Below are 16127 nucleotides of genomic sequence, written 5' to 3'. Positions count from 1 at the left end.
TATGAGTACATACCATGTTTGTCTTTCTGGATCTGGTTTATCTCACTCAAGATATTTGTTTATAGTTCTGTCCATTTGCCTGCAAATTTCAAGATGTCATTGTTTTTTACTGCTGAATAGTACTCCATTGTGTAAATGTACCACATTTTATTTATGCATTCTTCTGTGGAAGGGCATCTAGTTTTCCAGGTTCTGGTTATTACGAATAATGCTGCTATGAACATAGTTGAGCAAATATTCTTGTAGTATGAGTGTGTATCCTTTGGGTATAAGCCCAAAAGTGGTATTACTGGGTCTTAAGGTAGATTGATTCTCAGTTTTCTACTTCAGTAGAACTTGTCTTGATCCTGATTTTAGTGGAATGACTTAAGGTCTCCATTTAGTTTGATGCTGACTTGCTGTATATTGCTTTTATTGTGTTTAGGTATATTCCTTATATACCTGATATATCCATGATGTTTATCATGAAGGGATATTGACTTTTTTCAAAGACCTTTTTTCAGCACCTAATGAGGTGATCATATGATCTTTTTTCTTTTAGTTTGTTTATATGGTGGATTACATGGACAGATTTTCATATTTTTTTAATATCTATTTATTATGTATACAATATTCTTTCTGCATGTATGCCTACAGGCCAGAAGAGGGCACCATACATCATTACAGATGGTTGTGAGCCACCATGTGAATGCTGGGAATTGAACTCAGGACCTTTGGAAGAGCAGGCAATTCTCTTAACCATTGAGCCATCTCTCCAGCCCCCAGATTTTCATATATTGAACCATCCCTGCCTCTCTGGGATGAAGCCTACTTGGTTGTGGTGGATGATGTTTCTGATGTGAATTTGGATTCGGCTTGTCATTGTTTTATTGAATATTTTTGCTTGAATGTTCATGAGGAAACTTGGTCTGTAATTCTTTTTCTTAGTTGTGTCTTTGTATGGTTTGGCTGTCAGGGTAAGTATAGCCTCATAAAAAGAGTTTGGTAGTGTTCCTTCTGCTTCTATTTGTAATGGGTTAATTGAACAGATCATTACACTATTGTGTGCAACATTTTGAGGAATATCGGTATTAGCTCTTCTTGGACATTCTGTTAGAATTCTGTGCTGAAACCATCTGGCCCTGGGCTCTTTTTGGTGGGGAGGCTTTTGATGACTGTTTCTATTTCCTTAGGTATTCAATTTGTTTACCTGGTCCTGATTTAATTTTGGTTGGTGGCACTTAACCAGAAGATTGTCCATTTCCTTTAAAATTTTCAGTTTGTGGAGTAAAAGTTTTTGAAGTATGACCTGATGATTCTCTGGATTTCCTCCATGTCTGTTGTTATATCTCCCTTTTCATTTTTGATTTTGTTAATTTGGATATTCTTATCTGCCTTTTGGTTAGTTTGGATAAAGGTTTGTCAATCTTGTTGACTTTTCTTGAACCAACTTTTTATCTCATTGGTTTTTAAAATTGTTTTCTCTGTTTCTGTTTTATTAATTTCAGTCCTTAATTTATTTCACGTTGTGTACTTCTCCTGGGTGAGTTTGCTTTTTGTTCTAGGGCTTTCAGATGTTCTGTTTATTTGCTAGTGTGAGATTTCTCCAGAGTCTTTACATAGGCATTTAGTGCTATGAACTTTTCTCTTAGCACTTCTTTTATTGTGTCCCATAAGTTTGGGTAAATTGTGCGGTCATTTTCATTGAATTTTAGGAAGTATTTAATTTTTGTCGTCTTTTCTTCCTGGCCCAGCAGTGATTTAATTTCAAGTTAAACTTTCTGCAATTAGTGTTGTTGTTGAATTCTAACTTTAAGTTGTGGTGATCCGATAAGATACTTGGGGTTATTCCAATTTTTATATCTGTTGAGGATTGTTTTGGTACTGAGTATTTGATCCAGTTTTGTGAAGTTTCTATGAGATGCTGAGAAGAAGGTATATTCTTTTGTGTTTGGGTAGAAATGTTCTATAGATATCTGTTAAGTTTCTGTCTGGTCGACCTGTCCATCACCTGTCCAGTGGTGAGAGTTAATTATTAATTATTAATGTGTTATAGTTTAGTAATGTTTCTTTTACTAATGTGGGTGCCCTTGTATTTGGGGCATAGACGTTCAGAATTGCGACTTCTCTTGATTGGTTTTTCCTGTGATGAGTATGAAATGCCATTCTTTATCTCTTTTGATTGATTTTTTTTTATATATTTCTTATTGTTTATTTACTTTATTTTATGTGCACTGGTGTGAAGGTGTCAGATCCCCTGGAACTGGATCTTCAGACAGTTGTGAGCTGCCATGTGGGTGCTGGGAACTGAACCCCGGTCCTCTGGAAGAGCAGTCAGTGCTCTTAACCGCTGAGCCATCTCTCCAGCCCCTTGATTGATTTTTTTAAAAAAACATTTATTTATTATTATGTATTCAGTGTTCTGCCTGCATGTATCCCTGCAGGCCAGAAGAGGGCACCAAATCTCATTACAGATGGTTGTGAACACAATTGACCTTTGGAAGAGAAGGCAAAGTTCTTAACCAGTCCCTCTCTTAATTGGTCTTAACTTGAACTCTATTTTGTTAGCTATTGGAATAATTACACCAGCTTGTTTCTTTTTTTTAAATATTTATTTATTTATTTTTATGCATACAATATTCCGTCTGCATGCCAGAAGAGGGCACCAGACCTCATTACAGATGGTTGTGAGCCACCATGTGGTTGCTGGGAATTGAACTCAGGACCTTTGGAAGAGCAGGCAATGCTCTTAACCTCTGAGCCATCTCTCCAGCCCACCAGCTTGTTTCTTAGGTCCATTTGATTAAAAAATCTTCTCCCAACCCTTGACTCTGAGGTAATGTCTGTCTTTGAGGTTGAGGTGTGTTTCTTGTATGCAGCAGAAGGATAGGTTATGTTTTTGTATCCAGTCTTTTAACCTCTGTTTTTTTATAGGTGAATTGAGTTCATTTATATTAAGGAATGTTAATAGCCAGTGTTGTTTTGATTTTGGTTTTGTTGGTGACATTGTGTGTGTGTTTGTTGTCCGTATTTCTCTTAATTGAATTTCATTTTTATATCCTGTGTTGACTTCTTTATTTCAATGTTTGTTCTTTTGAAACCAATACAGAGTTTATCATGTCATTTTTCATTCTTTTTTTAAGAAGATTTTATGTATTTATTTTGTCTGTTTATTATACAGTATTCTTCCTGCATGTATGCCTGCAGGCCAGAAAAGGGTGTCAGATCTCATTGTAGATGGTTGATAGTCACCATATGGTTGCTGTGAATGGAACTCAGAACCTCTGGAAGAACAGCCAAGTGCTCTTAACCTGAGCCATCTCTCCAGCAACATTTTTTATTTCTTTAAATATATTTTTCCCTATTTTTCTAATATTTTTTTATTGTCTAAACGTTTCTAATTTCAGACATTAGAGATGGGATTGGTAGATTTTGGAGAAGTGTGCTCCTTACCTTCTTTGAACATGCTCTGTTTCTGTGTTTCAAGTAGATTTGGAGTTTATTATTTCAGTTAATATAAATTCTAAGCCTAGGTTTAAGAGAAAGAAAAGTGGTCAATTAGAAAGTAAGATATTCTTGAGAACCATGAGTATGGAATTCTCAAAGGTGAGTTGCCTCCTTAGACAGTAGCAATTTTTATGTGTGTGGATGTTTTACCTGAATGTATGTATGTGTACCACTTGCATGCCTACTACCTGCAGTGGCCAGATCGAAGTGTCTGATTCCCTGGAACAGGATTTAAAGAAGGTTCTGAGTCACCATGTGGCTGCTTGAATCCAAACCCAGGTTCTCTGAAGAGCAGCCAGTGATCTTAACCACTGAGCCATTTCTCAGCCCATACTTTTTAATACTTTTGACTTCTTTTGTATGGAGGTTATTAATGTGTGCTAATGAATTTTGGGGTGGGGCAGGAGTCTTTTTGCCTTGGTTTTTCAATTATTTACTTTGGGGACAAGTTATTTGGGATTCAGTCATTATTTGATTTTCTTTTAATTCTGTCACATATTCGAGTATATACATGTTTTTCTTTCTGTAGTTATGCACAAGTGTGTGCATTTGAAGGCCTTAGGTCCACATTAGGTATATTCCTTACTCATGCTCTACCTGTGGCTTTTGTTTTGTTTTGTTTTTGTATTTTTTGGATGCATGTTTTCTCGTTTAACCTGGAGGTCACTTAGTCAGCTAGACTAGCTTGACCATCAACCCTGGAATTCTTCTGTCTTTTTATGTGTTATAGGATTACAGGTACACGACCATGCCTAGTTTTTTACATGAATGCTCAGTATGTGAATCATGGTCTCATGTGTTTGTGTGCTTTATTGACTGAGTTCTGGCAAGGGTTGCAAGTGCTCTTAACCCACTGAGACATCTCTCCAGCCTCCCTGGTATTTATTACAGCTCATACCTATGTTTAAACACCTGTGGTGTATATTTCCATTTCAGCTATTGGACTTTTCAGCTTTAGGTGTTTTTTTTTTTTTTTTTAACTTTATTTTTTAAATTTTTCTATTCATGATCTTTTGTTCGGTCATTCTTTTCTTGAAGGATTTCTTTTAACACCTTTTAGATAATATGGAGGTCAGAGAACAAATTGCAGAAATCAGTTCTTTCCTTAAGCCATATAGGTATAAGGTATAGGGATTGAACTCAGGTATATTTAACTGCTGATCCATCTTGCTGGTCTTCTATGTCATGTACTCTTATCTTCTTACTTGCCTTAAAGTGTTCTTTTTGTCCCCATATCTCTGTTTCTGTCTGTCTGTCTCTCTCTCTGTGTTTGTGTGTATGTGTGTGAGTGAGATGAGAGACAAACAGGCTCTTTTTATTGCTGTGTAGATCAGGCTGGCCTCAGAATGACAGAGATTCACCTCCCTTTGGTTTTCAAAGTGTTGGGTTTAAGGATGTGTACTATCCTTGGGCCTTTGAAAGGTTTTTGTAATGTACAGAGTTGAAAAGCCTTTTCTAGTTTGTCTGAAGATGGTAATCCTTCTGAAACATTTGTTATCTTTTCCTCTTTCTTTTCTTTTTCTTTCTTCTTCCCCCCCTTTTTTTCTTTTCCTTGTGAGGCAGTATTTCCTGTAGCCTAAGTTGACCTTAAACTCGGCAGACACCTCGACTCACCTTACTCTTCTGTCTCAAGTGCTATGTATTGTCCTGTTTCCTAATGTCCTGCTACTCTCTCCATTGTAAGGGGATCTATCTACCTTCTGTTTCTTTGTTGTCATGGAATACTAGAGCCTGGTCCATCAGTCCGTCCGTCCGTCCGTCCCTCCCTCCCTCCCTCTCTCTCCCTCCCTCCTTCCTTCCTTTTTTCTCTTCTCTTTTTTTCCTTTCTTTTGTTTTTCCTTACAGGGTTTCTGTCTTTTTATGTGTTATAGGATTACATGCTCCATCACCATCCGGCTATTCTTGGTTTTAATTGCCTACAGTATAGTCATTTTTTTAAAGATTGGTTTATTATGTATACAGTGTTCTGTCTTCAGGCATGCCCGCATGTCGGAAGATCTCATTATAGAGGGTTGTGAACCACCAAAGTGTTTGCTGGGAATTGAACTCATGACCTCTGTGAGAGCAGCCAGTGCTTTTACACCTGAGCCATCTCTCCACCCATATAGCCATTATTTTTAGCATTGGTGATCATACCAAGGTTTCACACTCTAATACTTCATCACTGATCTATTTCCCCAAGCCTGTTAAATTTTTTTTATATTAATTACATTGGAATTCTCTTTATTAGAATTCTAAAAGCTTTTATTTGCTTCCCTTTTCTGACTAGAAATTAGCTTGTAGTTTGTTTGGCTAAGATAAGTCAGTTAAATTTTGTTTTTTTTTTTTTTTTTTTTTGGTTTTTCGAGACAGGGTTTCTCTGTGGTTTTGGAGCCTGTCCTGGAACTAGCTCTTGTAGACCAGGCTGGTCTCGAACTCACAGAGATCCGCCTGCCTCTGCCTCCCGAGTGCTGGGATTAAAGGCGTGCGCCACCATCGCCCGGCTTGTTTTCAATTTTTAAAAATAGTGCCATTTACACTATTAATCAGTATTTTACCAGTATATAAAGTTTTTGTCGATTTTACAACCTATTTTTTTCAAAATTTTTTTTTTTAAATAACAAGAAAAGCATCATTTATTATATTCCAACGCTTAAATGCAGTAGAGGATTATAGCAGAGTCAAGCTGGACTGAGAATACAGCACAGTGGTACAACCTAGCTTTTTCATAACAATAAATTTCCTTGGGGGGACTTGTTAAACTTTTGTTTCTTATTTTATAGCTGAAACACTGTAGTCGATATATTCATGACTTATTCCCTTCACTCATCAAGAATCTGGATCCTGTGCCACTTAGACATTTACTTAATCTGGTCTCAGCTCTTGAGCCAAGTGTTCATACTGAACAGGTAATACATTGAGAATAAATTCATATGTTTTGTTTCCTGCATGTTAGAATTTTGCATAATTGTTCAAATAGCTTAAGTTATAATTTATGTACTATTTAAGTTCATTTAGAATTTTTAAATTTCTTATATGTCTGCCCCGCCCCAGAGGCTCTAACCTTAATCTTTCTCTTTTAGACACTGTACTTGGCATCTATGTTAATTAAAGCTTTGTGGAATAATGCACTTGCCGCTAAGGCCCAACTATCTAAACAGAGTTCTTTTGCATCTTTATTAAACACTAATATGCCCATTGGAAATAAAAAAGGTTAGTCAAATATATTGTTGTTTGAAATAACTTGTACTGCATTTTGAGTTTATTAATAAGGTGTCAATTATTTCCTGGTAGTGTAGTTTGAACACTCCTAATCTGAAAATTCATACCACTCCAAATCCAACATCTTTGTTGAATAAAGGCATGCATAGAAAGTCCTACATCTTTTCTAACTATCGCCATCTCATCATAAGTGCACTACAGATAATATGTAAAATTATTTTTAGCCTGGAATGGAAGTTTTTTTTTTTTGTTTTTTTTTTTTTGTTTTGTTCTTTTTTGGTTTTTTTCGAGACAGGGTTTCTCTGTGGTTTTGGAGCCTGTCCTGGAACTAACTCTGTAGACCAGGCTGGTCTTGAATTCACAGAGATCTGCCTGCCTCTGCCTCCCGAGTGCTGGGATTAAAGGCATGCACCACCATCGCCCGGCTTGGAATGGAAGTTTTATATAAGAAGTGCATAAATTGAGGGGCTGGAGAGATGACTCAATAGTTAAAGACTACTGACTGCTTTCCCAAATGTTCTGAACTCAATTCCCAGCAACCATTTTTAATGGGATCTGATGCTGTCTTCTGTCATACAAGCATATTTGCAAGGAGAGCACACGCATATATAAAATACATAAGTAAATCGTTAAAGAATTGTATGAATTAAAAATGAATTTTGTGTTTAGACTTCTAAAATCTTAGAGTAAACACAATCTGAGACACATTAAAATCCTATGCATTTTTACATAAGATATTTAAGAGGTAATCAGGAGTTTGCCTTCATTTTAAGTGAGATTTGGGGCAGGATTCCTATTTGGAATGGGAAGTAGGCTTTGTATGAAATAATTAAAGATTAGAATGTAATAACAGTTCTTTTTAACTTTGTATATCAGTTTTTCTAACTTTTGTTGCATGTATGAGTAATTTTGAAGGAATTTTTAAAACTTTATGCACCTAAACCCAGTTTTTTTTTTTTTTTTGACATCATATACTACTGTCTTTCTGTGCAGATACCCACAATAATTGACAGGTTTCCCTATCATTTTCTTACATACATAGACAGCGTCTGTATTGTCTCAGAGAAGGTCAGTCACTTAGAATGTTTTCCTCCTGTCTTTTTCCTTTTGCTTCAGAGGAAGAAGAGCTGAGAAGAGCAGCTCCTTCACCTTGTAAGTCGAGCCTTAGAAATGCATGACAGTGTGACTTGGAGTTTTTGTGATCTTTGAGCTTGTGGATCTTGTGTAGTGTATATATTTATGCAGTGTATGCTCGAGTCACAATTTTATTTGAGAAAAAGACATTATTAAAATACTCATCTTGCCTTTTTGTTTTGTTTTGTTTTCAACTCTTGTAGTCTTAAACCTGCTAGACAGCAAATGACTGCACCACTGAGCTATAGCCCCACACCTCATCTTACCAGTTTTGCTTAAAATCATTAGTATTTAGATTTTAATTGAGATTATTTTTATCCTTTTTGAAACAACAAATTTAGAGCTGTAGTTTGGTTTCTTAGCATAAACTTTGATAAGTAACTCAAGGAATCAAAGTGTGGTGTCCTATCAGATGCATGTTAATTTAAATCAGAAATAAAAATTTAAAAATCGATTTTAGGGTCTCCTGCAGCAAGTCCTCAAAGTAGTGACAACAGTGATACACATCAGAGTGGAGCCAGTGACATTGAAATGGATGATCAGCTTATTAATAGAACCAAGCATGTGCAGCAGCGACTTTCTGACACGGAGGTAAGTGATACGGAGGTCTCTTGTCATAGGATTTAGAAAATCTGTTTTAATTTGACCTGGGGATTATACCACTCTTCAGTTTCTGTATGTAGGACTTTGGCCATCCTTAGAGTTTTATATTTATTTTGCAGTTTTCAAAGATAACAATGCACTGCTATTGCCAACATTTTCAAAAATTTGTTGTGTTGAGGCCAGCCTGGTCTACAGAGTGAGTTCCATTTTCAGGACAGTCTGCACAGAGAAACACTGTCTTAAAAACCAACCAAACAAACAAACCCCAAAACTTGTTGTGGTACTCAAAAGATGGCTCAGATGTAAAGGCACTTGCCATCAAGTCTGACAAACCAAGGACCCGTAGGATCCCCAGAAGAAGAAGCAGCTCCTGAAAAGCTGTCCTTGACCTTCACGTGTACTCCACATGTCATAGCACATGTTCATAGAGACACTGGAAATAAATAAATGTAGTAATTTTTAAAAAATATTAACACATTATCTACATGCCAGTTTCTCTCTCACTGTTCTGAATTTTTAAATATATTTGTTTATAAATATAGGAATCCATGCAAGGAAGTTCTGACGAAACTGCTAACAGTGGTGAAGATGGAAGCAGTGGCCCTGGTAGCAGTAGTGGACATAGTGATGGATCTAGTAATGGAGTCAACTCAAGCCATGCGAGCCAGTCAGCTGGTAGTCCTGGAAGTGAGGTGCAATCAGAAGACATTGCAGACATTGAAGCCCTTAAAGAAGAAGAAGAAGATGATGATCATGGTCACAATCCTCCCAAAAACAGTTGTGGTACAGAACTTCGAAACAGAAAGTTAGAAAGTCAAGCAGGCATTTGCTTGGGGGAATCCCAAGGCACATCCGAAAGAAATGGGACAAGCAGCGGAACAGGAAAGGACCTGGTTTTTAATACTGAGTCATTGCCACCTGTAGATAATCGAATACGAATGCTAGATGCCTGCGCTCACTCTGAAGACCCAGAGCATGATATTTCAGCGGAAATGAGTTCTGCACACATAGCACAAGGATCTCAGGAGTCTTGTATCACACGAAGCGGGGACTTCCTTGGGGAGACTATTGGGAATGAATTGTTTAATTGTCGGCAGTTTATTGGTCCACAGCACCATCACCACCACCACCATCACCACCACCATCACCACCACCACCACCACCACCACCATCATGATGGGTAAGAATGCTTAAAAATAAATGCTGTTTTTGTGTTTCTTATAGTGAAATACTGCTATTACTTTTTCAGTTGCTATTTATTTTAGTTGAGTACTATTTAATCTCAAATAGATAATGTTAAATTTTTGTTGTCAATTTAAGAAAATGCAAAATGTAAGGTAATGTGATTGCTGCTAGTGTACCTCAAGGCCCTGGGTTCAATCAGGACTGAAAAAAGTAAGGTTCACTTTAATTATATATTTTATTTAAGCAAGTAATACTTAAAGATCATAACCACATTAACAGATATAAGACCTGAAATACTTTTCCTTTTCTATTTAAGTATTCAATATTACATGTCTTTTGCCATTGCAGAGCTGGCAATTAAACCCAGCACTTTGCAAATACCATGCAAGCATCTGCTACTAAGCTATATCCTTGACTCCCCTCAGTTTATATTGCTAAAGTCACAATACATCTCTGTGTAATGGCCACGTGGGCATAGCAAATGCTGTACTAGGCAGCATAAATTTGGATCTTCAACTCTTTTGTTATAGCTGTTGCCTAAAAGCACATGTAGGATTGCTTGTAGCAACTTGAGTTAAATGTTGATGAAAAACACTGCCTTCTAATTTTAGGACTACTATTGTCAGGGTATCTGTGGTAAAAGATTTTTGTGTTTGTAAAGTATATTTATTTAATAATAACGGTTATTTATAGAAATAAGAAATAAGTAGGACTAAGTTTTTAATTTCTTTGTCTCTTTTTTTTCTTTTTCTATCTTTTTTTTCTTTCTTTTTTTTTTTGAGATCTGGTCTCACTGTCTTCAGACTCACAGAGATCTGCCTGCATCTGCTTGGAATTCCAGGCTTGTGTCAGACCTATGCCTGTAAACCTCCTTTTTAAAAAATAAAAACCAAAACAATCATGGCCAACATTCCTGAAAACCCTCTTTTTCGTTAAAAAGCAAAACAAAAATAAACTATCAGGGGTTTATTGTGAGAATTTCTATCAATCAAAACAAAAGTAAACTATCAGGGCTACCTTGATTACTACAAATGTGTAACTAATTTTTAACCTGTCATTTATTGTCAGTATAACTAGTTAAAATTTGAGTTTGTGGTGAAACAAATGTTCGGTTTATCGGGATGAATTTTCAACGAAAGACTTGCTGTTTTGCAAATTTTCCAAAATTTAGTTTAGTTCATGAACTAGCTATAAATGTATTCATTTTAATGTTACTTCCTTTTTATTCTTATCATAAGGGCATTCAAGTTTTAAGGGCTTGTTTGTTTTATCTTTATATTGATTTATTTTTATTTTATGTGCATTGGTGTTTTGCCTGCATGTCACATCCCCTGGAACTGGAGTTACAGACAGTTGTGGACTACCATGAACCTGTGTCCTTTGAAAAACAGGCATTGCTCTTAACTGCTGAGCATCTTTCCAGCTCAAGGCAGTGTTTCTTATTGATGTTTTGAACCATGGGATTCTCTGGTTTTGAATTCTTTTTTTTTTTTTTTTGTTTGTTTGTTTGTTTGTTTTTTTTTGTTTTTTTTTTTTTGTTTTTCGAGACAGGGTTTCACTGTGGCTTTGGAGCCTGTCCTGGAACTAGCTCTGTAGACCAGGCTGGTCTCGAACTCACAGAGATCCGCCTGCCTCTGCCTCCCGAGTGCTGGGATTAAAGGCGTGCGCCACCATCGCCCGGCTGGTTTTGAATTCTTAACTGTCTGAATACTTCCTTGATATTGTTCATGGTTGCAACATCCTCAGCCCCTATCTGTAGATGCCAGTATCCCTTCATTTGTAACAATAACAAAAATAAAATATGTAGTTAGACATTGTTAAATATCACCAATTTATCCAAATCACCTCTAATTAGAACATTTGGCTAATACCTTATATTATAGATGGTCCCTAGCAGCACTCATGATAATGACAAAGTGGTAGCATGTGGATAAAACGAAGGTGCAGAGAAGTACATTTAGTTTCAGAGATTGGATGTCTTTTATAGTACTGATCCACTCTCATAATAAATTAAACACTCAAAATTAGTTGACCTTAAATGTCTACCCCAAAAGTTTTGATAATTGAAATTTTCCTTATGGCTTTTCCATATTCTGTATATATAGTATTATATAGAGAGAGTGAGAGAGTCTTTGTATCAGTCCTGATCTTTTTATTTCATCATCATTTTGTCTTTGATATCTTGAAATATACCCAGTGTGGTAATATTTAGAAATGAACTTAAGCAGTTCGTTTTTGAGTTGAAGGAAATATATTTGGAGACTTCAAGTTTTTTGGTGGTGCTGAGGATTAAACGCAGGGCATTGTTCATGTTAAGTTTGTCGTATACTGTTGATCCATACTATGGTTCTTGTTTAGTTAACAACAACTTTCTAGATTGCTATCTTAAATTGGAATATTTTGTATTCTCTACGATATCATTTGATAATGTACTTACATGAACAAATGTAAAGAAAACTTACGGTTTCACATTTTGTGAAATTGAGTTTATGTAATAGAACATAACATTTGTTACTAATACTACCTAAAATGGGGGGCTGGAGAGATGGCTCAGTGGTTAAGAGCACTCCCAGCAACCACATGGTGTATCACAACCATCTGTAATGAGATATGGCGCCCTCTTCTGGCATGCAGGCATACATGGAGGCAGAATGTTGTATACATAATAAATAAATCTTTAAAAAAAATTACCTAAAATGTTTCTTTTTGAAGTTGTAGTGAGGTATATTAATATTCATATATTATTGAATATAATTCTTATGTTATAAAATTAACTTCCTTATATTAAGAGTCTTTATAGTATTCATAAATGTCTCAATATTATAGATTGTTAAAGTGTTTCAATCCAATTTCAACTAAACACCACATCGTTTAGTTTCTGATTATGGAATAATTTGTGCTAAATGTTACCGAAGAGATTTTTAAAAAGAAAAGCTTATAGCAAAGCATAGTATTTTTAATCCCATAGTACCTTTAATCCCAGTACTCAGGCTGAGGCAGGTGGATCTCTGTGAGTTTGAGATCAACTTGATCTACACAGTGAGGTCCAGGACAGCCAGAGCTACATAGTGAGACCCTGGTTTTGAAAAAAATAAACAATCAAACAAACAAAAAAGGTTTCCAATTAAGTTTATAGTTTGAAGGGCTAGGATACAGCTCAGTGGTAGAATGCTTGCGTAGCCTGCAATGGACCCTGGGTTTAATCACTAGCAACAAATAAATAGATAAGTAAAAGTTGGTAATTACTAAGTTTATGGTTTTCTGTGTGTTGTAGACATATGGTTGATGATATGCTAAGTGCAGATGATGTCAGTTGCAGTAGCTCGCAGGTCAGTGCAAAGTCAGAAAAAAATATGGCTGATTTTGATGGTGAAGAATCTGGATGTGAAGAGGAACTAGTTCAGATCAATTCACATGCAGAACTAACATCTCATCTTCAACAACATCTTCCCAATTTAGCATCTATTTACCACGAACATCTTAGTCAAGGTAAGATTTTAAATAAGTCAGTATTACCTTGTTCAAACCAGGACTAATTTAATTGCATGGTTAAAAAGAATAAACTGCTGATGTTATGTTTAAATGGTTGTGCCAAAATAACTTAAGCAATAGCTTTTTTTTTTTGTCAAGACAATTATTATGAACACTCCATCATGAGAGTAAATGAGGCCTTTTTGTTTGTTTGAGGTACTGGGGTCTTGGAAGCAAGGGCTTTTTGCATTATCAGCAAGTATTGTGCTATTGAGTATATTTTCATAAAATGATGGTCACCTAGCAAAGACAATGCATATTGATGATCTTTAAGACATTTTGGAAAATGTGATTATGATAGATTTGAATTTTAGAAATTTATGACCCACAGAAAAAAAGAATGCAAAAGATCATCATACAGCCGGGCGGTGGTGGCGCACGCCTTTAATCCCAGCACTCGGGAGGCAGAGGCAGGCGGATCTCTGTGAGTTCGAGACCAGCCTGGTCTACAAGAGCTAGTTCCAGGACAGGCTCCAAAAAACCACAGAGAAACCCTGTCTCGAAAAACCAAAAAAAAAAAAAAAAAAAAAAAAAGGAAAAAAGATCATCATACAGCATATAATTCCATTTATGTGAAGTGTCTAGAGTGATTAGAGACAGAGGTACAGATTCCTTGGAGTTAGGGAGGGCAGTTTTTCTTTATTTGATAATGAAAATGTTTGAGAAATGGTTAGTTATATCACTTTCAGTTGAATATAAGAAGGTAATAGAACCAGACCAGTTTTGAAGGAATCGAGACTGAAGTTAAAGAATAGAGCCATGCCTGTAGTCCCAGTATTCAAGTAGGGAATATTAAACTTGAGGCCAGCCTGTACTATATAGAAAGCAAGCCTCTATTTCCAGACATGAACATAACAATAGGTGATGATGATGATTAAGTAGGATAATAAGGAAGAAAGAGAAAGAAAAAAAAAAGGGGAAATAATGTTTAGAATTGTCAATTTAAAGACATTTAACCCTTTTCTTGATTATAAACCATCAGCACATACCTGGTTAGGTTTTGAATGATAGAGTGTTACAATAGAAAAAAACCTGGTAGATTGGGTTTTTGGTAAAAGATCACTGTCAGACTAGAGAAACAGTATTATTGTGAGTGTGTTCTTTCAAGGTAGTTTGAGGCCACCAGAATTAATTTGATGCCATGTTAATCAAGTTGTTACCATTCTTTTTTTTCCAATTTTTAAAAATATATTTATTATGTATACAATATTCTGTCTGTGTGTATGCCCGCAGGCCAGAAGAGGGCACCAAACCTCATTACAGATGGTTGTGAGCCACCATGTGGTTGCTGGGAATTGAACTCAGAACCTCTGGAAGAACAGGCAATGCCCTTAACCTCTGAGCCATCTCTCCAGCCCAAGTTGTTTACCATTCTTTTGTCGTGTATTTTCCTTTTAATTTCCAGTTTTTACACTTTTACTTTATGCAGGTAGAAATTAAACCAAATTGTTGTATAATAATGCTCCAAACATTATTAATATTATTATAATTCATTAGAATTATTAATATTCTAATGAATCCCTTCAACTCCATTGAGATAAGCAGTTAAATTTGCGTATGGAAGCCAGCTGTCATGTATGCTTATATTGTCACGTTATCAGAAGGTTTATACAGAAGGATTTCCGTAGCAGAATAATCTGAGGTTAGCTTGGGCAGTATACTGAAATACTTTTTCCAAAACAACAACAGAAAACTTGGACAAAATTTATGAACAGTTTCTTTATAAAAGAAGAAATGATTATAGTATATTTTACGTGTGTTAGTACTATACATGCGTCAGAATGGGTAAATTTAAAGAGTGATATTAAAGAATGTACAGTTATGGGACTGGAGAGATGGCTCAGCGGTTAAGAGCACTGACTGCCTTCCAGAGGACCTAGATTCAATTCCCAGTACCCAGGGGGTGTTTACAAATGTCTGATACTCTAGTTTCAGGGGATATGGTACTCTATCGCATGCATACACACAGACAAAACACTGATACACATAAAATAAAAATAAATATATCTTTAAAAAAATTTGCAACAATTGAAAGCTTATGAAGAGTATAAAATAATGGCTGCTTTGGAGAATTGTTTAGGAAATCTGATTTGTTTTATTAGAATCTTTTGATTAAATTGTCTATTTGAAGTAAATCATCCAATACATTTGTTTTATTTTTTTGAGACAGGGTTTCTCTAGCTTTGGAGCCTATGCTGGAACCCACTCTGTAGACCAGGCTGGCCTTGAACTCACAGTCTCTGCCGAGTGCTGGGATTAAAGGCTTGAGCTACCATTGCCCATCCCAGTACATTTTTTAAAAACAGATTTTTATTTATTTTTATGTATTTTTTTTTATATATTTTTATGTATGTTTTTCCTGCAAGTATGTCTGTGCACAGTGTGCATGCAGTGCCAATGCAGGCCAGAAGGGGGTGCTAGACAAGACCCTCAGGGATTGGAGTTACAAAACAGTTGTAAACCACCATGAGGGTGCTGGTAATCAAACCTGAATCCTCTGGAAGGGCAGCCAGTGCTCTTCACTCTCTTTCCCTTTTTGTCCAGGATCTTTTTGGGGGATGGGGTTAGCAGGGTCTCACCAGGTAACATTGCTGACCTGGAATTCACAGAGACCCCACCTGCTTATGCTTCTGAGTGCTAGAGTTAAAGGTGTACAGTATGCCACTATGCTCAACCTTTTCCTCTTTTTTTAAAGAAAGAAAAAGAAAACAAACAAAAAGCCAAGTGTTCTTGTGCTATGATGAGTGTCTTTTGGGTATCTGCCCAAGAGTGGTAGAGCTGGTCTTGAAGTAGATTGATTCCCAATTTTCTGAGAAACTGCCATATTGATTTCCAAAGTGACTGTACAAGTTTGCACTCCACCAGAATTGAATTCCTTTTGCTCCATGTCCTTGCCTGCTGGAGCTGTCACTTGTGGTTTTGGTCTTAGCCATTCTGACAGGTGTAAGAGTCATTTTTATTTGAATTTCCCTGATGGCTAAGAATGT

The 16127-nt window shown here is 36.2% G+C and overlaps 1 protein-coding gene across 3 annotated transcripts in view; it reads left to right on the top strand.

Annotated features, from left to right (window-relative positions):
• Usp34 (ubiquitin specific peptidase 34) overlaps positions 1 to 16127 on the top strand; it is a 193680-nt gene that overhangs the window by 63573 nt on the left and 113980 nt on the right. For 2 of the 3 annotated variants that reach the window (XM_057771237.1, XM_057771235.1), the window contains exons 11-16: positions 6249 to 6374; positions 6549 to 6678; positions 7804 to 7839; positions 8282 to 8412; positions 8967 to 9604; positions 12884 to 13098. In XM_057771237.1, the coding sequence (XP_057627220.1) occupies positions 6249 to 6374; positions 6549 to 6678; positions 7804 to 7839; positions 8282 to 8412; positions 8967 to 9604; positions 12884 to 13098 (1276 nt within the window). The remainder of the gene's footprint in view (positions 1 to 6248; positions 6375 to 6548; positions 6679 to 7803; positions 7840 to 8281; positions 8413 to 8966; positions 9605 to 12883; positions 13099 to 16127) is intronic. The other variant, XM_057771236.1, reaches the window with a different exon arrangement.

This window comes from Chionomys nivalis, chromosome 6 (assembly GCF_950005125.1).
Source record: "Chionomys nivalis chromosome 6, mChiNiv1.1, whole genome shotgun sequence".
Lineage (NCBI taxonomy): Eukaryota > Metazoa > Chordata > Mammalia > Rodentia > Cricetidae > Chionomys > Chionomys nivalis.
The sequence above is the reverse complement of the archived record's forward strand: the minus strand, read 5'-3'. Positions and strand labels throughout refer to the sequence as shown.